At 30.5% G+C, this 25,225-nt stretch overlaps 1 protein-coding gene and 1 pseudogene across 2 annotated transcripts in view; both read right to left on the bottom strand.

Moving 5' to 3' along the window:
* The window catches only part of LOC18108140 (disease resistance protein RUN1-like), a 65,022-nt pseudogene that overhangs the window by 16,755 nt on the left and 23,042 nt on the right, over positions 1-25,225 (bottom strand). The window lies entirely within an intron of this gene.
* On the bottom strand, positions 16,107-20,568 carry LOC18108139 (disease resistance protein RUN1). The gene is made up of 6 exons (XM_052449798.1): positions 20,366-20,568; positions 19,699-20,194; positions 18,458-19,553; positions 18,098-18,373; positions 17,094-17,990; positions 16,107-16,798 (listed from the first exon to the last, which is right to left on the bottom strand). Exons 2-6 carry the CDS (start codon positions 20,187-20,189, stop codon positions 16,196-16,198), a joined length of 3,363 nt encoding a protein of 1,120 aa, XP_052305758.1. The 5' UTR covers positions 20,190-20,194; positions 20,366-20,568; the 3' UTR covers positions 16,107-16,195.

Genomic DNA, 25,225 nt, shown 5'->3' with positions numbered 1-25,225 from the left:
TATCATGAAGAAGTTGCTTTTGTAAAAGAGCCAGACCATTGAATTGTTTTGATGTTTCATTGATATTCGAAAGAAAGCAGCTTCCCTCGAATCTATAGCAGAGTTGATTAAATACAACTTTTGCTATAGTTGTCTTTCCTATTCCTGGCATCCCATGTATGCCCACAATGCGTACATCATCTGTTGCAGTACTTAGAAAGTCAAAAATACTGCGAGCAAGCCGATCCATACCTACTAGGTGCTCAGGAACATATAAGTACTTGGGTTCTAATTTCTTCAACACATCCTTGATAATCTCTTTGGTAAATTTTGCTTCATGCCTGCTCATAGACAAAAGCAGGTCATTGATAGCGAGTCAATTAAGCATTTTATTGTTTCACATTGAAAAATGTAAAGTATATTGACTCCATAAATTTGGAAAAAAGACATACCCATTTGCCATATCATTGAGATTCCATCCAGATAGATTTCCAGCCTCCTCAAGAGCTTTTCTCCACTCCTTCACCAACTTCTCTTCAAAACGCTCTTCATGTTTAACAAATGCTTCTGCAAAACTGCCATTCTGTTTTCTCACATCTGAAGGATCAATGTCATAGAATATAGGAAGAACAATCTGATTGGTTTTCCTATTTTTGCACTGAAGAATCTCTACAAGTTCATTGAGACACCATCTAGAAGAAGCATATCCTTTTGAGAAGACAACTAAGGATATCTTTGATTCGTGAATTGCCCTGAGGAGATGATCGGAGATTTCTTCTCCTCTCGGAAGTTCATCATCATCTCGAAAAGTGTGGATTCCTGCCTGGACCAAGGCAGTATATAGATGATCTGTAAATGTCTGGCGAGTGTCTTCTCCTCTAAAACTCAAGAAGACATCATAGGCGCCTTCTGGTCTAGATCGAGAAGACTCTGGCTCTGTCATGGCAGCTGCAGAAATCAAGGCACAATCAATTACCAATGGAGCAATATAACAAAGAGTTAGCTATGAAATTCCAAAGCTATGATATTGAAATGAGGTTAATTGTATTCTTTATATAGACTGTCGTAATAGTATTTGGAAATAGACTCTGATATTTTGATGATTTAATAAAGAGATTCCTATAAGAGATTATCTACAATGCTTAGGGTTTTCTTAAGCAGAGAAAGAATATTCTTTCTTGCAAATTATTAGCAATGCAATAATTATAATTATAAAAAATAAAAATCTAACACGTGCAAGAAAAAAAGCAACAATGGAAATTTGTATAATTTACACAGAATTGTTTTATTCTCGTTAATAAATCATAATTATAAAAGAGGTAAAAGGTAACACGTAGAGCGGTAGAGGAAAAAAAACGCAAGGAAATTACTCAAGCGTGTAGTGCTGGTAAATATTGAGCTGGAGTTTCGTGCTGGTTGCAACAAATGGGTCCCACGCGTTAACATTATAGTTCTGTCTTGAACCGTTCTTCTTTCTGTGCTTTTACTGTAACACTCTTTTAAAGCATGCTACTATTTATTAACTTTATTATTTATTAACTTTGGTATCACGAAGTTTCGAGCATGCTACTATTTATTAACTTTGGTCCTTTCTTGTTTTAATAAATAATATGATCTTTTGGCAATAGTATTTTAAAATACGGTTTGTAATGATAAACCCAAATTTCTATTGAGTATAAGAAATTATTGTACAAGCATGCTTGCTTGATCCATATACAATATAAATTCACTTGTTTGGATTTAAAATTCTCAAAACTGACTAGAGAGTGTCATCGACATCAATCCATTCATTTGAAAAACTTTAACTAATTTGAAAATGTAATGAAAATTGTTTTTTTAAATATTTTTTTATTATAAAACTTTATATATGGTGATGAAGATGATAGCATGATTTATAAACTGTTATATAACTTAATCTTGGCAAATAACTCCTCTGGTGATCCCGGTTAAGTAATTTATTTACTCTACTCGACAATCATGGTGATCCCGGTTAAGTTGCATAGCAACCCCAACCCATATAAGATAAAAGTTTTTAAAAAATACATTTTTATTTATTTTTGTTATTTTTGGATTATTTACTTAATTTTACTAGTTATTTTTTATTTATTTTAATAGATTCATTTAGCTATTATATAAATAGTTGATGTTTTATTTTTTAATTTAAAAAAAACAATTGATTTTTTCTTACAATTTAAAATATTGAAAAAGTCTAATTCTTTAGCTTTCTTGCAAATACTTTGCAAGTAAGTCGGTCAATCACAGTTTTTCAAATTATATACAGTACAAAGCGCCAAGAAACTGTGTCCCAGGTGATCTTTAGTTTAAAACGGCCCGAGTTTCAAAAACAATTGAGGTAGAATTGATCTAATGTAATACAATAAAAAATCTAGGTTGATCAATGTTTTAGTTAATCATGAGAAAATCTAGCCGAAACAAGATCAAAACTCGTTTTTTATTTTTTAAAAATAAAAAATTGGCATCATTTTGGCTTTTTATAAAACAAAAAGATTTGGTTGCCTTAGATTAACTCGAGTCAATCCACTCAACTCGTAACTTGATAATTATACTGGATTGACTATTGGGTAGAGTTTAGAAACAATAGGAAAAACCAATGAGACCAGATCCCAATTAATGAATTGTTGAATGATAAAATAAAAAGATTGAAGGATAAAAAATAGCAATTAAGAGAATAAGAACATCATTTGAAAAATAAATTGAGAGAATAAACTAAAATTTTGAACCGGAAGGTAAAATTAAAAAAAAAATTAAATTAACAAATAAATTGAAAAAAAAAGAGAGAAAAAAAAGGTTAAAATAAAATTTTTTAAGGGTTATTTGATAATTATAATATAGAAAAAAAATGTAAAATTACTAATTAATATTTTTCTTTAATGTAATTACTAATAAACTAAAAAAGAAGGAAAATAAAGGTCTATCGTTTGGGGAAGATAATTTTGTCCCAACTGAAGATATGGTAAAAAAAGAAGGAAAATGAACACTAACAAAGTAGAGAATTTGATAGAATTTTTCTAGTCAAATTCTAATTTTTTTTTATATATTCATGGGATTTTGAGTTGTAATTTCACAGTGGTTGCTAATTGGCATAAAGTTTCGTGCATGGAAAAGTAATCTGAAGAGTAAACCAAGGAAATTTCTAATTGTATTCTTCATATAGGAGAAAGAGAAAGGATATGCTTTGTATTCATTTGCAGGAGAGAGCACCACGAATTTCGAGTCATAGCAAGTCAGAAGTAGTAAGAGTTAGAAAAATTTTATTTATTTATTTTTGATATTATCATATTAAAATAATTAAAAAATATAAAAAAATATTTTTAAACATATAAAATTTAAAATTTAATAAAAAATGGGTTTCCAACCCATATAATATATATAAGTTTTTTTTTTAAATATCAAATATACTATTATAATAAAGTTCGTGTATGCTATTTATGTTAGCAAATACAAACTGGAATCATATTTAGGAAATATCTCTATTTTCTTGTTATTTTTGGATTATTCACTTGATTTTACTAATTATTTTTTTATTTATTTTAATAGATTCATTTAGCTAGTTGATGCTTTTATTTTTTAAAACAATTTTAAAAATAATTGATTTTTTTCTTAGAATTTAAAATTATAATTTTAAATATTTAAAAACTCTAATTCTTTAACTTTCTTGCCAATACTTTGCAAGTAAGTCGGTCAGTCATAATTTTTCAAATTATATACAGCATAAAGTACTAGGAAATTTCTTTTGTAAATTAATAGAAATTTCGAGTCGACTTTTATTTGGACCAATCAAATAATACATTCAAGTTAAATCAACCAAGTCAGGACCCAAAACAGTCCGTGCATTAACAATTCATTCAAAAGAGTTGTACAATATTTTTATTATTTGTTTTAGGAGAGACTCTTTAACAATATAAACAACTATATACTAAAACCTAGCATTATGCAATTCTAATACTATATTTTGAATAATTTTAAGGAAGAAATTATAATGTAATTGTAATTAAGTTTTTAGAAATCTTAGAAAGAGATTCTATATCTCTTTCTTGTTCTCTGATTTTACCTATTTTTTATATTTATTAAGAATATCTTTTTATTTATTTCTGTGTTTTCTGTTTTTTTTATTAAGAATGTTTTAATTCATTCTATTCTTTGGCTAGATATATCAGAATACAAATTGGTACCATTTATTCGATCTAATTCCTATTTTCTTGTTACTATCCTCTAATTTATTATTACCAGAAATATCAAAAAAATAAATATTTTTTTCATATTAAAATAAATATTCCTTTTCATTTAAATAAAAGATCCAATTGAAAAGGCTAGTTAATGGCTTCTTTCTAATAAATTCAAAGGATGTACCATATATATTATGATATGTTTATAGGTAATTTAAAAACCTCAATTTATATCATATTACGTTGTGTGGAATTTTTCTTGTTACATTTGTTTTTTTTTTTTGTTGTTTTTCTGTTTAAAGCATGTAAACTCAGTTCTTTTAAATATTTTAATATAAGAATTTTTAGGATAATAAATATTTTTCTCTATTATTTTTATTTAGTTTTGAAATTTTATTGATTTCTATTCAATATTATTAAACTTTTATATTTTTTTCTACTTGAAAAGAATAATTTTTCTATTTTATTTTTTTATTCAATATCATGAGGTTTTTCTACCTAAAAAGTAATAATTTTTCTATATAGTTGTTTTTATTTAAAAAATAATAGTTTTTTTCTATTCAGAGAAAGAATTCTCTCTTGCAAATTTTTCTATCATTTTTCTTCCTCTGCATAGTTTCCACAACAACTGGGTCCACGCGTTAACATTATTGAGGTGGAAAAGGTTATTTTCTAGTTATTTTTGGATTATTTACTAGTTATTTCCGATTTATTTTATTAGATTTATTTAGCAATTATATAATACTTGATGTTTTATTCTTGATTTAAAAAAAAAATGGATTTTTTTAATAATTTAAAATTTTAAAAAACTCTAATTCGTTAGCTTTCTTGCAAATACTTTTGCAAGTCAATCAATCAATGACAGCTTTTCTAATAATGTACAAGAGAGAGCACAAGGAAATTTCCTCCATAAATTGCTTGGAAATTTCGAGCACAAATATTTAGCAAGTCAGTCAATGCAAGTAAGTTCCGCGACGATAATTTTTAAATTCATGTACATGAAAAGCACTAGGAAATTTCCTTTATAATTTACTAGAAATTCTGAGTGAAATCTCCAATCAATGTAGTTGTATTATTTTTAGTTCCTAGATTTACATACCGTTATCTTTATAAATATTTTCTCAGTTATTTTTATTTTTTTTAATTTAGGTTAGAAATTTTAATTTTTTTATACAGTATTATTAAATTAGTTTGTACTTAAAAAGGAATATTTTTTCATTTTTATTTTTTTATTAAATATTATTAAGCTCTTCTGGTTTTTTCATTTAAAAAATAATAATTTTTCTATTTAGTTGTTTTTATATATAAATTATAATTTTAAAACTCGACCCGGCTCAACGGTATAACCATTCTTCTCTCAGTGCTTTATTGTAACAATTTATTAAAGCAATGAAGACTGCTTCTTTTTAAAAAACATTTAGACTTTACTCGCGATTTAGAGTTTTTGTTAATAGATACAGAGATTGGTTTTGAAAAGCAATGAAGGCTGCTTCTTTCTAAAAACATTCAGACTTTACTCGCGATTTAGAAAGTGGCATAAAGCTCTCACAGTAGTTCCCACTTTCACACCACTTTCCACTCGAAAAGGACTAAAGCATTCTAACCATTTGTTATTACTATATATATATCAGAAAAATAAATATTTTTTTTATAATTTACATGATGTACCTCAAACCATGATATGTTTAAAAATAATTAAAAAATCACAATTTAATTATTTTTATATACGATCCCATCAATAATTGTGTAATTATGTCTTTTATCAATTTTATTTCAAACATAATTTATGCTAGAAAATAAATCATTATTCAATTTGAGCTGGAATTTGGAGTAGTACTTTCGTGCTGGTGCAGCAACTGGGTCCACGCGTTAACATTAATGTGTTCCTTTCATGGTGGTTGCAACAACTTGAGCATCTGCCCCTCCTTCGTTGTTTTGTCTTGAACCGTTCCTCTCTCTGTGCTCTTGCTGTAACAATCTATTAAAACAGTGTAAAACGTGGAAAACATGGGTATCGTGAAGTTTCGTGCATGCTATTATTTATTAACTTTGGTCCTTTCTTGTGTTATTATTTATTAATTTTAGTGTGACGTATTTTACCAAGCACAAAAGACTCTTTAACTTTAGAATTTATACAAAACAGTTAAACAGTATTTTTTTTTAAACTTTTAATTGATTAAATTTCTATTTTATTTTTTATTCAATAATATTATAGGCTTTTCTAGTTTTTTTATTTAAAAAATAATAATTTCTCTACTTAGTTGTTTCTATTTTTATATATATATATAAAAACTATAGTAATAGTATTTGGAAATATACTCTGATATTTTGATGATTTAATAAAGAGATTCCTATAAGAGATTATCTACAATGCTTAGGGTTTTCTCAAGCCCTTTTAAGAGAAACAATATTCTTTCTTGCAAATTATTAGCAATGCAATAATTATAATTATAAAAGATAAAAATGTAACACGTGCAGGAAATTTCTCAAGCGCGTATTGGTAAATATTGAGCAGCAATCAAATTCTTTAGCCACATGTTAATCGATATTGAGCTGGAATTTAGAGTGGTAATTTTGAGGTAGTTGCTGATGGCGTATAATTAAAAAAAATTAAATTTTTTTTTAGAAGTAATTATAATGTAATGGAAAGACTGTGGACTGCAACATGTGGTTGATATCAAGCTTCTCTTGTGATGTTTGTCGATATTTGGGATTTTTTTTCCGCTTCTATTTTCCACATTTATCTTTATTTTCCGCATCTGAAACGTTTTTTCCATGAAGCAGCTGCGCGCATGCCAAGAAAATGAGAAAATACAAAAGGAAAAGAAGAGAAATTCTTGAAGCTTGGGACTTTAGTGCTCGCCTACGAAAGTTGAAAATCATATTTTACCAAGCACAAAAGAGTTCTCAACTTTAGAATTTATACAAAACAACTACACAGTTTTTTTTTTAATTTTTAAATATTAAAAGAATTATTCCACTGCTATTCTAAGTAAACTTGAAAAATATGTAAAAGTTATTCTACTGTTGTCTTGATTCATATATAATAGGATTTTTTGGATATTTTTAAGGAAGAAATTCTGAATTGTAATTAAATTTTTAGAAGTTCTTACAAAAAGATTATATATCTCTTTCTTGTTCTCTAATTTTATCCATCTTTTATATTTATTAAAAATATATTTCATTTCTTTCTTTTATTAAGAATATTTAACTTCATTCTATTCTTCGAACTTCTTCCCTGGATATATTAGAATAGGAACTCTTACCATTTATTCAAATTAATTTCTATTTTCTTGTTACTATCATCTAATTTATTATTATTATTATTATTATTATTATTATATATCAAAAAATAAATATTTTTTTTATAATTTACACTACATATTTCTTCTAATAAATTCAAAGAATGTACCGTTCATCTATTGACCAGGTGGATCGACTCGGTACCCAATAACTATACAATAGAAGTAATATTTCATTAATAAATGAAAAAATATCAATCAGACTCTCAGAATAAAGTTCATTTATGCTTAGCGAAGACTTATAATTTATGAAATTAGTTGCGTCCACCTGGGAGAAGCTATGAAATTACAACGAGCTGAATAGTAAAGTAGGTGATCTAGTGATAAGAGTTTGAGATTAAGAGGTTTGTTCCCTCTATAATCTCAGGTTCGAGCTCTATAGTTGCTAATATGATGGTCACTGGAGGCTTACATGATCGTTAACTTCAGGACTCGTGGGATTAGTCGAGGTGTGCGCAAGCTGGCCTGAACATCCACGTTAATAATAAAAATAAATAAGAAGAATGAATACAATTTCTTCTTCCAAATAATCAATAATCAATAACATAAGTATCGACGGTCAATCAAATTATTTCTATTCTGTACAGTAGAGGTAATATTTCATAGATAAGTGAAGAAATATCAAATATACTTTTAGAATAAAGTTCGTTTGTGCTGAATAAAGACTTGACAAGTTATTTGCTTGTTATTTTTGGATTATTTGCTTGATTTTACTAGTTATTCTCAATTTATTTTAATAGATTTATTTAGCTATTATATAAATAGTTGATGTTTTATTATTTAAAATAATTTTAAAAATAATTGAATTATTTTTACAATTTAAAATTATAATTTTATAAATTAAAAAACTCTAATTTTTTGGAATAATAAATACTTTTTTCAGTTACTTTTATTTAGTTTAGAAATTCTATTTTTTTTTCTATTCAGTACTATTAAACTTTTATATTTGTTTATTTAAAAAAGAATTATTTTTATATTTTATTTCTTACTCGATATTATCAAGCTTTTCAACCTTTTCTATTTAAAAAATAATAATTTCTCTATTTAGTTGTTTCTATATATATATATATATATATATATATATATATATATATATATAAACTGTAGTAATAGTCTTTGGAAATAGACTTTGATATTTGATTATTTAATAAAGAGATTCCTATAAGAGATTATCTACCATGCTTAGGGTTTTCTCAAGCCCTTTTCAGAGAAAGAATATTATTTCTTGCTTTATAGCAAGTAATAGTTTTATTAAGTGAACAAGCAGTGTAAAACGTTGAAAGTTTCTTGCATGCTGATTGGAAGGGGTAATAGAAAAAGAAAATGAACAAAGGAGATTAGTGACAATTTCAATTATATAATAATTACGTAAAACCTTCTCTTTTAATATTCCTTAAACCCTCTGCTTTGAAATTCTCAATTTTAATTATTTGATGCAAACAAAAAAATATTCATCTTAGAGTAAAATAATCAATAATCAATCACATAAGTGTCGATGGTCAACCAAATTATTTCTATTTTCTACAGTAGAAATAATATTTCATTAATAAGTGAAGAAATATCAAATAAATTCTTAGAGTAAAATTAGTTTATACTTAGCAAAAACTTAGCAAGTCAGTCAATCAAGATAAAAAATATACTCAAATCAGATCTAGAAAATATACTTATTTTCTTGTTATTTATGGATTATTTGCTTGATTTTACTTGTTATTCTTGATTTATTGTAATATATTTATTTAGCTATTATATAAATAGTTGATGTTATATTTTTAAAACAATTTTAAAAATAATTATTTTTTTTCAATTTAAAATTATAATTTTAAAAATTAAAAAACTATAATTCTTTTAGCTTTTTTGCAAATACTTTACAATTAAATACATGGCAGTTTTTCAAAAATAATATACGGAGAAAGAACAAGGAATTTGGAGCGGTAATTTCGCGGTGGTTGCGACAACTGGGTCCACGCGTTAACATTATTGAGGTCGAACAGGCTTTGCTAATAAAGATTTTGCTTCAACACCCCTTTCTATCAATGGGCCATATGATTTTCCAAATTTGACACGTGGACTTGCAAACTAACGAGTTCTTTTTTAAAATGAATAACGAAAGAAATCCATGTTAATTTTTCAAATCTTAATCTGAGATAGTAATTAAATTGAAAGAACTATATTTGTAAAGTTATTATTTAAAAATTTGGTTTAACTTATGGGTTGACCTGTGTTCTAAGTGACCTTTAGCTGAAACTGGCTCGAGTTTCAAAAAAAATTGACGGAGAATTACTCCAGTATAATACGATCAAAACCTGGGTTGACCAATATTTCAGTTAACCCTGAGAAAACCTAGCCGAAACATGGTCAAAACTTGTTTATTATTTTTTTTAAAAAAAATGGTATCATTTTGGCTTTTTATAAAATAAAACGATTTGGTTAACTTAGGTTAACTCGAGTCAACTTACTCGACTTGTGACTTAATAATTATCCCAGATTGACTCTTGGGTAGGGCTTAATGAGACCAAATCTCAATTAATGAAATGTTGAATAATAAAATTAAAAAAAATTAAAGGATAAAAAAACAACAATTAAGAAAAAAGAACATCATTTGAAAAAAAATTGAGAGGACAAACTAAAATTTTAAATTGAAGGGTAAAATTAAAAAAAAAATCAAATTACTAAATGGATTGAAAAAAAATAAAGAGAATGAAGATTAATTGCTTTTAAAAAAAAATTAAAATTATAACAAATCAAAATATTAATGGAAGTATTAGCTGTAAGACTATGGCGACAGCATGTTTTCGCTTAATGCGGTATACTCTTGGCACCTATTTGGCATCCCCTTAGGAAGAATTATGATTTATGAAATTAGTTGGATCCCACCTGCTGAGAAAAGCTATGAAATTACATCGATTGAAGAGTAAAGTGACGTAAGTGTCGACGGGTAACCAAATTATTTCTATTATGTACAGTAAAAGTAATATTTTATTGATAAGCAGACTCTTAGAGCAAAGTTTGTTTATGTTTAATGAACACTAAAGCAAGTCAAGAAAACATACTCAAATCAGACCAAAAAAATATAATTATTTACTTGTTATATTTGAATTATTTGCTTGATTTTACTGGTTATTTTCGATTTATTTTAATAGATTTATTTAGCTATTATATAAATAGTTAATGTTTTATTTTCTAAAATAATTTTAAAAATAATTAATTTTTTTTTACAATTTAAAATTAGAATTTTAGGAATTGAAGAACTCCAATTCTTTTTAGCTTTCTCACAAATAATTTCCAATTAAATCAGTCAATCACAGTTTTTCTAATAATATAAAAAGGAAGAACAAGGAATTTGGAGTGGTAATTTCGTGGCGTTAACATTATTGAGGTCGCTACAGATAAAAAAAGATTTTGCTTGAACACACCTTTCTATCAATGGCATACGTATGTCTTGAGACATTGAAATATGTATCAGGTTAGCTGGAGAGTAAAGCAAGGATATTGAAATATGCTTTGTTAATTGTATTATTCTTTATATAGGATAAAAGGATATGCTTTCTATTCATTTGCAGGCCGAGAAAGCACCACGAAACACACTCGTCTGCCTTTTTTGTATTCTTTATATAGGATAAAACTAGGAATTTCTAGTGGTAATTTTTAGTCAATGCAAGTCATGAATTAGACACACTCGTCTGCCTTTTTTGGCTTTATTTATTGCGATTGGTTCCACATTATTTTACTCGTCAAAAATTAATTTTTTTAAAAAAGTATTGTTCAACTATCCTCCTAAATAATTATAATATAATGGTAAGACATTAGATTTTTTTTTTTTAACATAATCAATGTGACCTGGGCCTACCTGGAAGGATCACTGAGTTAAAATAATCCGGTGTTGCCTTGGTGTAGGAAAAAGGACGAGCGGAAAAGATAACTCGGTGGCTGGGTCAAGTGAGTTCAAGGACGGGATGACCTGACAGACCTCAAGTATCTCTACCTGTACTCGATGAGTTGATGCCATGACAAAAGCAGAGGAAAAGGCGATGGAGAGAGAAGATGTAATGGTTAGGTTTTATAGGTTTGATTTAAAGTCGAAACCGAAAACAATATTTGCTTATAATTTCTGTTCCTCTTTTATTTGCTTCTGCGTTAATCATAAAATTTATATCTCTTTTAATTTATTTGCTTCTACGTTAATCATAACTCCTCACTAAATTTATATAGTTAATTTATTTCCTATTATTTATGCCATGACAAAAGCAGAGGAAGACCATGGAGAGAGAAGCTGTAATTTCATTTTAATTTTGTAATCTTCATCAGAACAAATAATTAGTTATAATCTATATTCAACCACTAATTAAAATTCTGATAAATTGATCATGCATGATGTGGAAATGGAAGTGTTACAAAGATCACTGGGAGAAGACAGCTAGTGGTATAATTTTTTTTTATACCTGTTGATGAATTGTAAAAATAATTGAATTCTTTTTACAATTTAAAATTATAATTTTAGAAATTAAAAAACTCTAATTCTTTTAGTTTTCTTGCAAAGACTTTGCAATTAAATCAGTCAATGACAGTTTTTCTAATAATGTACAGAGAAAGAACATGGAAATTTCCTTCATTAATTGCGAGGAATTTCGAGCGGTAATTACTCGGTTAAGTCCATAATCTGCCCCAATTTTACAAGTAGTGAAGATGAGGCTGCAACTTTTGAAATGATAAAAGCTAAACTTCAATTGTGTTGTGATTTTGCATCCTGATTTTAATTAATTAATTTGATAAAAATTAAATTTGATTTTTTTAAATATTAATCTTTTTAATTAAATCTAAATTGGATTTTCAAACTTAACTGCTATAAAAATTTATTTTGTAAGTGATTTAGATTTTAGTTATTTTAAAAAAGAGAGGTGCCCACAATCTCTTATCCTCATATCTAAATCCAACGGTTGAGAGATTCACAAATAAAATAAGTTTTTGCTAATAATAATTAATTTTGACAACCGTAATATATTATTAGCAAAGTTACATGTGGGTGATGGTCATGCCTCCTAATTGCTCGTAGCTTGACCCGATCAGATTCCCAGGGTATGCTGGACCTTTAGATGAGAAATTATAATACTGTATTTTATTATGTAATTCTAATACTGTATTTTGAAAAATTTTAGGGAAGAAATTATAATATAATTGTAATTAAGATTTTAGAAATATATAATTGTCCATCTCTTTAATTTATAATTAAGTATTTAATTATATAATTGTTTATTTAAGTAATCAACAATTATTTATATGATCAATTGAATTATGGATTTGAGAGATGACTATTATGTTGCAATATGAATATTTATTACATCCAAAATAAACATCTTTTACTTGGCCATGAACTTTTGTATCAAACAGCGGTATAGAGGGATTTCATCTCTTGATCCCTGTTCTTTCATTTACCAGCTGACTGGTCCGTATGCTTCCAAGTTTGTAGACTATGGAATCTAAAATAAAAAAATCATTATTGCGTCTTTACATTTTCTTCTGAGTAGTTAATTCTTGATAAATAAGTTCCCACTATCATATTCAGTAAACGCAACACATTGGAAGATTTGTAAAGGACTAAAAAACGTTGTAAACAAGACCTTTTTATTTTAAGTTGAGGAAGTTTTTCAAACACCTGATACGCACCTTGAAAGGAATAACAGCGGTATAGAGGGATGTCATCTCTTGATCTGTTCTTTCATTTACCAGCCCCTCAAACACCAAAGTACCAATCCTTTGGATTTTATCATGAAAAATTGCGGTGTTTCAATGTTTGTGGAGACCTCAATCAAATGTCCTATGAATAGAGTCTGGAATTGAAGTTTCCAGGCTAGATAGTTGGTGCCTGGTGGAGGTAAGTTTTAATGGAGTTTGGGCTGCTACATTGATGGTAATCAACATGCTGTGAGATTCATTTGTGTTAAGGATGGTGGTGTTGATAGGCATTGGAAGCTAGAGGTAAAAGGAGAAGAAAAAGGGGGCAGGTGAGAAGAGAGAAAGATAATGTTATTGAATCAATCAATCAATCAAGTATATATACAACAAAAGAGAACAGAGCTAACAGCATGGTTAACAGAATTGCCTAATCTTGAGCTGACAGAATATGCTCGGGAGAATAATGCTGGAAGGTTGGAGAAAACAGATTGTTCACTTGTTTGTTATAACAGAATTGTCTGTTAACTCTTAGTGCATGTCTGTTAACTCTGTCCTCATATATATATTTTTTTAGTTTTGTTTATAATTATAATGTAGTAGTAAGATTGTGGATGCAACATGTTGTTGATGCCTAAGCTGATGAATAGGTCCATTTTTAACAGAATGAAACCAATGCTATTTTATCTGCCTGGAAGATTTAAAATCAATGAGAAAAGGAAAATTGATGGTGAAAAGTGTTTTCAAAGCGTAAGATTCGCTGTGGTTAATGAGTGATCATTCATTGTTATCAGATTTTCTTCTCCGTTACTTTACTTTGAATTTTGGTGATTGTGAGATGTAGTTCTTCACTTTGGTATCATTGACATCCTCCAAGATTATGATATCAGCAAAAAGCTAGAGCATGCATACAAGTCCTTACAAGTGGATCCCACGTCTATCTCAGCTGTTGATCCCAAGTTATACTCGAAAAGATTCCGAGATTTCATACATAGAATCTTCATAGAGGACAAGTAATGGATGGAAGGAAAGAATGGAAATTTATACATAATTTTAACACTCGGAGATTAAACTCCCGCGACATCCCAAAAGAAAGATTTATGGGCGATGGATATTGTGAAGGAAGGCACGTTGATTGCTCAAGGTGTTCAATGTTTATGGCTAAATTTTTTAGAGTACCCATTATGTGATGTGTTAACTATGGAGAAGGTCTCAAGGGATTTGTTGAGCAATCTGAAGAGTGAAGGGAGGCAACTAGAGCAATGTGTTTTCTTTAGTTTTTAGCAAGCCAAGAGCATAGAAAGTAGAGAAATGGTTGCAGAACTGGGGAGGGATTGGAAAATAACAAAGTGTGGAGTCAAAAGTAAATACTTCTACAGACAATGTGGGATTGGGATTGAACAAAATTCCTTTTGATGGCATGCTATTCAAAATGTTGAAAAAAATGGTTTGCCCCAGTGAGCGAGACAAAAAAGAAGAAAATATTCAAGGACCACCTTGGCCTCTCTCTCTCTCACTCTCATACTGATTGAAAATCAAATGGGGTGTTTAATTGCTTTTTCACTGAGTAAGCCATGTAAAGAAGGGAAAGGGAACAAGAAAGATGGGGGGAGTGTTTCTTTATTTCACTCGTTAAGATAAAGGTAATCCAATTAAAAAAAATAAAATAAGAAAGAACAATGTTTATATTTTCTTAGACTACAAGGATAAATTAATTATTTTCTAAATTAGATTATTGTCATAGGGTTTCTTTAGGATTGAGCAATTCAAGTTTGGTATTTTAACAATGTTTATATTTTTTCTTTATTTAATAATAGTTCAAGATTTATTATTAATTGGTGTTGGTGCCATAAAGCTAATGACAAGCGGCAAGAAAAACAAAAGTTGTATATACAAAAAGAAAAATGCCTAAAAATAGTAAAAACCATGCAATAATACATAGCAAGATCTTATAGTCAAAACTAACAACACTTTACTTACTAGACTAATTAAGGATGCTCTCACAACTTTTCTATGTATCGGTAATTTTCATCAATTATTTTAAATTATTTATAACAGTAAATGATGTAGAACCAACTCAAATACTATATTCCAATCAATAATCTCTTCCTAGAAAACCAATTTATTTCTAACTAACATCAAGGATTTTCATCTTTTGAAGTGAGGAAAAAACTGAAACAATATTCATCAAAATTTATAACTTGAAAATATAAATTACATCATGGATAATAATTAACAACTAGGTTGTCCAGTATAAAAGCGGATGGAAAAGATTTCAAAGAGCATTCAATAAAACTTCCAAGCTTGGAAAATGATCTTCAAGCCAACAAATACATATCAATACATCAGATAGAAGTACCTTGGAAAATAATTAACAACTAGGTTGTCCAGCGGATGGAAAATGATCTTCAAGCCAACAAATACATATCAACATGTCAGATGAAAGTATCGTACTGATTTGGAGCAACTTCAAGCATCTCTATGTAAAATCATCTTCAAGTCATTCCCGTACTAAAAAACCATCAAATTTAAAAAGAAAGTTAAATGTGCATGATTGTACATGCAATAAAACAAATTCCCATCACTTTTAATTAAAAAACTTACTTTATAATAAAAAAGGTCAAAATCACATCTTTTTCATTTTTGTTTTAAAATATCGAGTTTGAAATAAAATATAAAAACATTATTTTTTTTTTACTTTAATGTAAAAAAAAAATCAATTTCAATATTTTCTAGATAAACTAAAGTGATTTTAATAAATAAGTTAGTGATTGTTGGCTTTTTGTTTTTCAAAAAATAATTATTAAAGTTACAATTTATTTTTTAAGTGATATTCGATAGATCTAAGTATTAAAGATAATATTTATTTTTTATATTAAATAAGAAAAATATTATCATAAAATCAAGAAAAGAAATAATTAAAACCAAGCAGACTCTAAATATTTAATAAAAAATATTGTTAAAGATAATATTTATTTTTTTAGATTAAATAAGAAAAATGTAATAATTAAAGATGATATTTAATCTCTTAAATTAAATAGAATATTAAAATAGAAATAACTAAAGGAAATATGTATTCTTACCAAAAAGCCTTAAATTGAGGTTATGGTTTTGCAGCTTCGCAAATAAAAAGTCAATCCATTGCTTAGGTGTAGACGCTGTAATCGAACCACAACGAGGATGAGGAAGCATCACTGCATCTCTTCCCACTGCCAACTCTTCAAATGAATCTGACTTTCCTACGATCACATGGACCCCACATTGCTTAGGTGTAGACGGTTCAAATGAAGGCATCACAGCATCCTTCATTGCCATTGCCATTGCCAACGGTGATGGCTTTGAATAAATGTATAGTTCCAATTCGTCATCTGCACAGTAATCTTCCATTGCCATTTCACTTCTTCTTATGTATCTTATACTTCCAGTTTTTGGATGATAATACCATTTCGTACATTGAAACAAGAGATTACCATTTCTATTATTTCTTATAATAATAATAATGTGAGCATCCTTATCATCCTTATCAACCCAAACAACTAAGCCTTGGAAGACTGGAGGTATATGGAATGACAATGAGCGTCCTTCTCCCCTGTAGCTCATCCAATTTGGCATCTGACCAGGAGTGTGGCGAATAAAATACCCGTGACGACCGTTGCACATTGCCTGTATAAATATATTATCATAAAATCAAGAAATAAAAAATAAAACCAATCAGACTTTAAATATTTAATAAAAACATATTATTAAAGATAATATTTAATTTTTTAGATTAAATAAGAAAAATAAAAAATATTATTAAAGATGATACTTATTTTTTAAAATAAAATAATAATAATAATGATTATTGCCTGTATACATATTGATTTCAAGAAATGCTAGGATCTTAGACATTAATCAATGTATGTGCCAATTATGTGTGTTTCTTTTTGTGCGAAAGAGAGACAGAAAGAAATAGTACCTCAACAACGCTCTTCTGTAATTTACTTGGTGAATGACTGCGGTCATCAACACGAATATACCAGAAACTATTACTTAGACCTTCAATGTCCTGAAACTCTTCTAACGAATGACTTTCATCTAGGAATATATATAGTTCTTTTTTTGGCTCGCTTGGTATTCTTACTCTTTTCAATGATTTGCAATAAGATGCACCCAAACGCGTTAAACTTGAGGGAAGATCTGGGATTGATACAAGATATTTGCATCCCTCAACAGACAAATCCCTTAGCTTGAGAAGGAAGCCGATCCCAGAAGGCAGCCTAGAGAATTTGTTTCCATCTAGATCCAATTTTTCTAGAGCAGACAAACCACTGAAATCAACACAGTTAGTTGCGCGATCAGACAAACCACTATTAGAAAGCTCAAGATGTTTCACTAATATCCATTCAATGAAAGATGCTGGCGGCCAACGTTTCCAATTCAAAACACCTATTGAAATCAAAGAAGAACTTGGTGGAGCCGAACTATTTCGACGCAATGATAACCTTCTGACATGCTTAAATTGTCCAATTGAAGAGAGACATTTCTCATTTTCAATCCCATCAGCTAGCAGCTCGGTTAAGGATTCCATATCACCCATGCGTTCCGGCAATTTCTCAAGTTGTGAACACCCAGATATATTCAGAGTTTCAAGATATTTTACATTGTCAATGCTTTCAGGGAGAGTCTTCAGACTCCAACATCCCTTCAGATTCAAGAAAACAAGGCTCGTCAAATTTTCAATTGATTGATGCACCTCAACTAAACTCGAGCAACCTTTCAGAATTAGTTTCTCTAGACTTGAACTGTGTAAGTTTGGTGTTTTAAGAAGGTGCTGAGAATGACTGAGATTAAGAATTTTAAGCTTGTCGAGAATCTGTTATAATAGAGAGAAAAATAATGAAAATTAATCATAGAAAGTCATAACATGTAAATATAAATTACATACTGGACAAATTTTGGGGATTGCAGCATGTTTCTCACCTTTTTTCCCTTCCATAATTCTTTGAGGTTACTGTACTGCATATCAAGAACAGCTAGATTGTCCAAAGTAAAATCAGATGGAAAATATTTCAAAGGAAATTCATGCCAACAAATCCACATCAACTCTTTAGAAAGCAATTTGAAGGATCCGGTGAGATGTGCTCCGTTGATTTGGAGTAAATTTAAGCCTTTCATTTTTGCAAATGATCCTGTGCTCAGTGATTTAGTTTCTGATGCTCTGACATCCAGTTTAAGACCCTCTACAACTTCCGTACCCTAAAAAAATAAAATCAATACAACTTTCATTCAATTATATGTAATAAGTTTGACTATGCTTTCATGTATGCATTGAGCTCTTACCTTCTGCTGCTGAAGGACATTCCATGCATCCTCTTGATTCCAAATTCTGGTCCTCTTTCCAGGTTCTTTTGGAGGCGATTCACGAACGACCTCCCTTCCCATGTCTCGTAATAGATCATGCATGGTTACCGTCTCTCCCAATACTTTAATCAGAGACCTTTCATGGAGAGTTTGCAAATCAACTTCTGGATTGTAACCGCAACGGGCTCCTAGCAGTTTTGCGATGTACTCTTTCTTTCTATCAATAAAGAAGCATGCGATATCAAGGAATGCATTTTTTAGTTCTTCACCGTCCAGTAAGTCATAACTTATTCTAAGCTTTCTTTGAATATCGTGGTTTGGAATTCTTTTCAATTTGTCAATTACAGATTTCCAACCATCTCTGTTTTTCCCGGACAGACAAGCACCCATAACATCAAGAGCTAAAGGAAGTCCTCCACAGTAATCAACTGCTTTCTTTGAAAGCTCAATATAATCTTCTGCTGGCTTGGTGTCCTCAAAGGCATGCCAGCTGAAAAGCTGAAGGGACTGATCTCTTGTCAATTCTTCAATTTGATATGTTCGATCCGCTTTACGAAGAAGATTTGAATTTCTTGTTGTAATAATTACTCTACTTCCGGGACCAAACCAACTTCGATCTCCCATCAGAGCTTTTAGCTGGTCCTGATGAGCAACATCATCAGCAACAACAAGAACTCTTTTGCGACAAAGTCGCTCTTTGATTAGAACCTTTCCTCTATCAACACAATCGAAGTTTGCAGCATCTTGTTTTAAAATATCGTGAAGAAGTCGCTTTTGTAGAAGAGCCAGACCATTAACTTGTTTTGACCTTTCATTGATATCCGAAAGAAAACAGCTTCCATCGAATCCATTGCAGAGTTGATTAAATACAACTTTTGCTATAGTTGTCTTTCCTATTCCTGGCATCCCATGTATGCCCACAATGCGTACATCATCTGTTGCATTACTTAGAAAGTCATAAATATTGTGAGTACACCGATCCATACCTACGAGGTGCTCAGGAACATCTAAGCACTCGCGACGTAATTTATTCAACACATCCTTGATAATCCCTCTGATAAATTTTGCTTCATGCCTGCTCACAGAAAAAAAGGCAAGTCATCGATAGCAAGTCAATTAAGTATGCTAAAAAGAAATATTTTATAACTTCACATTGAAAAATGTAATGTAAAATTACTCCATAAACGTCTGCAAGTGAATCTTAGAGAGAAAAGGAATACCCATATGCCATATCATTGAGACTCCATCCAGATAGGTTTCCGGCATCCTCAAGAGCTTTTCTCCACTCCTTCACCAACTCCTCTTCAAAACGCTCTTCATGCTTATCAAATGCCTCTGCAAAACTGCCAGTCTGTTTTCTCACATCTGAAGGATCAATGTCATAGAATATAGGAAGAACAATCTGACCGGTTTTCTTCCTTTTGCACTTTAGAATCTCTACAAGTTCATTGAGACACCATCTAGAAGAAGCATATCCTTTTGAGAAGACAACTATGGATATCTTTGATTCTCGAATTGCCTTGAGAAGATGCTCGGAGATTTCTTCTCCTCTAGGAAGTTCAACATCATCTAGAAAAGTGTGGATTCCTGCTTCATCTAAGGCAGCATATAGATGACCAGTAAACGTCTTGCGAGTTTCTTCTCCTCTAAAACTCAAGAAGACATCATAGGCCCCTTCTGGTATAGAACGAGAAGACTCTGACTCTCTCATTTCAGCTGCAGAATTTAAGGAACAATCAATTAGCAATTTAAGCTTAATAATGAGAAAGCATAGGACAATAGCAACTGAAGTTAAACATGAAACAAGCAAAGCTTTCACATTATTGTTAATGGTAGAGACATGAAATTAAAACAAGAAAGAAGCTAAGAAGAGTTAGCCATATATACCTGTGTATAACAAAGAGTTAGCTATGAAATTGCAGCAATCGGAGAGAGAAGTTTTGCAACTGAAGTTATTGAATCGGAGAAATGGGGTGTTCAAATCGAATCAGCAGGTTCATGTATATATAGACAAACACATCTGCCTTTGCTGGCTTTATTTATTGCGAGTGGTTCCGAATTATTACACGTTGGAAAGAATATGTAATGAAAAAACAATTATTGAAACTTTGAAGTGAAACAGTAAAAGTTGGAAAAATATCAAACAGACTCTTGTAGTTAAAAGTATGTTTCCTTGCAAATTATTAGCAATGCAATAATTGTCAAAGAACAAATTATTGAGCTGGAATTTAGAGTGGTAACTTTCGTGGTCGTTGCTGATATTGGAGTATGAGTGTTCTTTGGAGTACGGTTGAATTGATATTCTGAAATTCTTGAAGTTTGGGACTTTAGTGCCTACGAAAGTTGAAAATCAGATTCCAGGTTTATCACCAGGAAATTTCCTGTGTAAATTACTTGAAATTTCTAGTGAAATTTACTGTCAATGCAAGGCAGGAATAGTAGAGTCAACCTATAAATGGACTAATCAAATAATATATTCAAGGCAATAATCATAATTATAAAAGGTAAAAGGTAACAGTAAACCTACCGGGCCGGTCAGGTTTAATTGCAACAGCTTGGTAATTAACATTTACTTTAAACACATTGAGGATGGTCAATGTAAAATTTGATTAAAGTACTTGCTTTCTTAAATTATATGAAAATTAATCCATGAATATTAATTTTTTATAATAAAAGGAGAAAACATAGCTACATTTGTTTCAAATCATAGCTACCATGTTACAGAGGCCATTTCTTGGATCCTTGATTTTGCTAAAATTCGATTGAGAACTGTACCACTTGTGCTCTTAGATCACCAAGCTCAATTATTGTCCTTTTTGGGTAATTTAGAGGGCCAAGGGTTATAGAATGCATAGCATAAATTATAGAATGCAAAGTCCCGCAGGAGCTAACTAAAACTGATCATTATTTTACCTTATAGTTAGCCCTTTTAATATATTGAGAGACTCTAGCATACTGTTGTGTGGTCCCGCACCATGTGATGGGGGACCACCACATTAATTAAGGAGGCAGCTGGCTGCCTCTTTGGTTTAAATTAAATGAAACGGTTACTGTAGATAGTAGTAGAAAATTTGAGAAGAGAGGAGAAGAAAACCGAGAGAAAGAAAGAAGAGGAGGCAGCAGAGCAGTCTGTCTTCTTTCTTCAATTTCCAGTTCGTTCACCGTTGGATCGGGCTGAGATTTTGACAGAAACTTCTAGACACGTTCCTCTTCATTCTGAACGGTTGGATTGAAGATTGGTGGTGTGGAAGCTGGTCGTTTTGACAGAAAACAGGGCTGTCAGTGTTGTGAGCTTTTCTCTAACATTACTCTCTTTAATCTTGTTGTAATCCGAGAATAAGTTGTTCTTGATGATATATATATGTTGTAGCCCTTAGTTGAATCTGAGGAAGAACAATTGTGAACCCATTATTTGTGATAGTGGAAGTTTTTAGGTGGACTCCGGTCCCGTGGTTTTTCTCGCATCGGGTTTTCCACGTAAAAATCTTGGCGTTGATTTGTGTGATTGTTGCATTATATTTGTTCATTGTTTGATTCTGTTTTTACTGCACAAAGAGGGAAAAATGATTGGGACTTGTGAATTGTGAATTGTATTCCGCTGAATTGATCCGGTTAGTTGTCCCTAGTTTTCCCAACACATGCAGTTTCCAAAGAAACGAAACACATTTAAATACAGAATATATTTAATTTTAAATTTAAATGATAACAATAAAAATTGATAATAAATCATCAATATTTATCAAAAAATATTTTAAAATTTATTATTTACAACCAGTGACCAAACTATAATTGTTTTTTAGAATTTCAGGACAAAATCATATTTTCCATAATTTCGATACGATTCTTTCTATACAATTCTTCAATATTTATTTATTATCTTTCAAATATTCAAATTTGTTAAGGTATTTGCTCATGACATCAAAATATAGCAATTAATCAAAGCTTCACACCAACCCATCACATTTGTTAAGGTACTTACTTCAATTCATATTCATATACACTTATTACTACCCACACACAAATTAACTTAAAAATAAATCCAAATCACATCAACTAATATCATATAAGGCCTAGAATTCAACAAGCTTAAATAAAGAAATAAACCTAAAACAATATCTTCCTGAAAAACCAATTTATTTATAACTAATATCAAGGTCAATACTATTCTTTAACGTGTACGAGTTCAAATAAGCTTATATAAACTTATACACAATGTCGGGCGACGGCTCTATTTTTTTTGTTGGCTCCGCTTTTTTTGTTTATTTAATAAAAAGAGATTTTTTATTGGGGAAATTAAGATTTTATTGGAGTCGCCATCTAGTAATATGAGGGAACTAAAAATCCCAAATTAGACACTGGTCCCAGAGATTTAGGTACTGGGTTAGTTATGATTAAGGGAAGGTAGACATCACCCTTAAATTATCATTTCAAAAGAAAAGTTATCTTTACTTGTGTTTTTTTTTTGTTTCAAATGATATTGTATTTTGAGCTTATTTGTAATTTTATTATTTTTTTAAAATGGTTAACGTCGGTCCTTAAAAATAAGAGACACATTAAAAATGACATCAGTCCTTAAAAATAGAAGACTCGTCTAAAATATCGATGTCTAATCCTAAAAAGGAGATTTACGTCTGATTTACAAAAAAAACAAAATTATAAACATAATCCATATTTGTTTGGTATTTAAACTTTTTTTGACATCGGTCCTTTTCTATAAAAAGAGACGTGTCAACAAATAATATTTATTTATAAAAACAAATATTTTGATGTCATTAAAAATAGGTATAACTATTCTTGAGAGGTTGGGCTTTGCACCCACGACCAATAATATGATAAGATGGGTGTTGGACCCACGTCGTTTTTTATATTTATTTTTTTTTTATTTTTTTTCTACATGCAAGAAAATTTTTATACAAAATAAAAAAATGTTAGATAAAAAAAATACATGAGTGCCAGGTAAAAGACTTAAATACCCTCGGATTTCTTGAAAAATTACGAAAATGCCACTGGTGGCGCGTGTCTCACGTGCGGTTACTGTTGGCGGCGGCGAGATTTTCCGGTGAGATTTCTGTCCAACCGATGGTCGATCCTGGTAGATCTGATGTCGAGGATTCTGATGGTGGTGGTCTTGACGGTCGTTGATGGCTGATGAGTGAGAATCGACGACTTGAAGCGTCGCTGGCCAGCGACGATCGCGGCCTTTTTGCGGCCAGATAAGGCGGAGAAAACGCTGAAAAAGGCCGGTGTTTTGCTTTGTAGGAGGTTGGCGACCTTTCTGTGGTAGTTTGGAGGCTTTATACAGCCGGAGATGGGAGATCGGAGGAGAGAGAGAGTCGCCGGCGATAGGAGAGAGAGGCTTTGGGTTATACTACGGTGTGAGCGCTAGCACTATACACCGGTGCAACTTAAGCCTGTGATCTGTTGGATCTCTGATGAAAAGATCGTGTGGTTGTGATTGGCTCGATCTGCAGGTTGATCGGACGGTCTGGATGAGCAGATGTTTGACCTGGTGTGACGCGGTGCACCGAAATCTCAGTACACCGGGTGACGTGGGGCAACGGGATCAAAGCTTAGATTATTTCAAGGGCTGAGATGTGTTTGGGTTTTAATCTAGTGTGGTAAGTCCTATTGTATCCTATTAAATTAAAGGCCCAGAACTAACACTATTGAATCCAGTGGTTGGGATATGTTTGATATTTTCCATATTGTTTTTAAAAAAAAACAATATCCTACTCTCATGAAGAAAAACTAAAAAAGATATGAATAGTACACTCTTCTCTCTTTCTTTCTTTCTTTCTTTCTGTTTTCCTTTCCCTTCTGCCATCTACCTTAAATAAAAAAATCAACTGCTCCGCTGACAAATTGTTGAATTATTGATTTTGTTTTATTATATATAATAATAAATATTTATATAGGTAAAATTAAAAATTCAAATTAGTATTAGAAAAAGCCGGTTTCAACCGCAAAAAAAGAAATAGAATATCAAAAAAAACATTTGATGGGTATCAACCCGGTGAACCGGGTTGTGGTCGAAAATAACAGTTTTTGACCCGAAACAACCCGAAACTCATTTTTTACCCTGGTCGACATGGTTTGACCCGTACTGACCTAATGACTCGGTTTTGGTCGGAAATGACGGTTTTGACCCGAAACAACCCGAAACTCATTTTTTACCCTGGTCGACATGGTTTGACCCGTCCTGACCCGGTGAGCTCGGTTTTGGTCGGAAATGACGGTTTTGACCCGAAACTTATTTTTTACCCTGGTCGACATGGTTTGACCCGTATTGACCCGGTGAGCTCGGTTTTGGTCGGAAATGACGGTTTTGACCCGAAACTCATTTTTTACCCTAGTCGACATGGTTTGACCCGGTGGACTTGGTTTTGATGGAAAAATGTGATTGACTCGAGAAAAATATATTTTTGAATTTTTAAACTTTTTCTTAATTTTTTTGGATTTTTATAAATAATAATGAAAATAAAATAACATTTAAGAAAATCTTGAACATCGATAATTAATAATAAATTTTATATAATTTGCACTGAATTTTCTTATCCTCGCTAATTAATCTCAGAGCTAGGTTCCAAGAACTTAAAGCAGGATTTTGTATAATTTGCACAGGATTTTGTATAATTTGCACAGGATTTTGTATAATTGAACTTAATTCAAATTCTGTAGCCACATGTTAATCGATATTGAGCTGGAATTCAGAGTGGTAATTTTGAGGTAGTTGCTGATGGCTTATAA

This window comes from Populus trichocarpa, unplaced genomic scaffold (genome assembly GCF_000002775.5).
Source record: "Populus trichocarpa isolate Nisqually-1 unplaced genomic scaffold, P.trichocarpa_v4.1 scaffold_45, whole genome shotgun sequence".
In the NCBI taxonomy this organism is placed as follows: domain Eukaryota; kingdom Viridiplantae; phylum Streptophyta; class Magnoliopsida; order Malpighiales; family Salicaceae; genus Populus; species Populus trichocarpa.
Note: the sequence above shows the minus strand (reverse complement) of the source record. Positions and strands in the feature narration are given on the sequence as shown.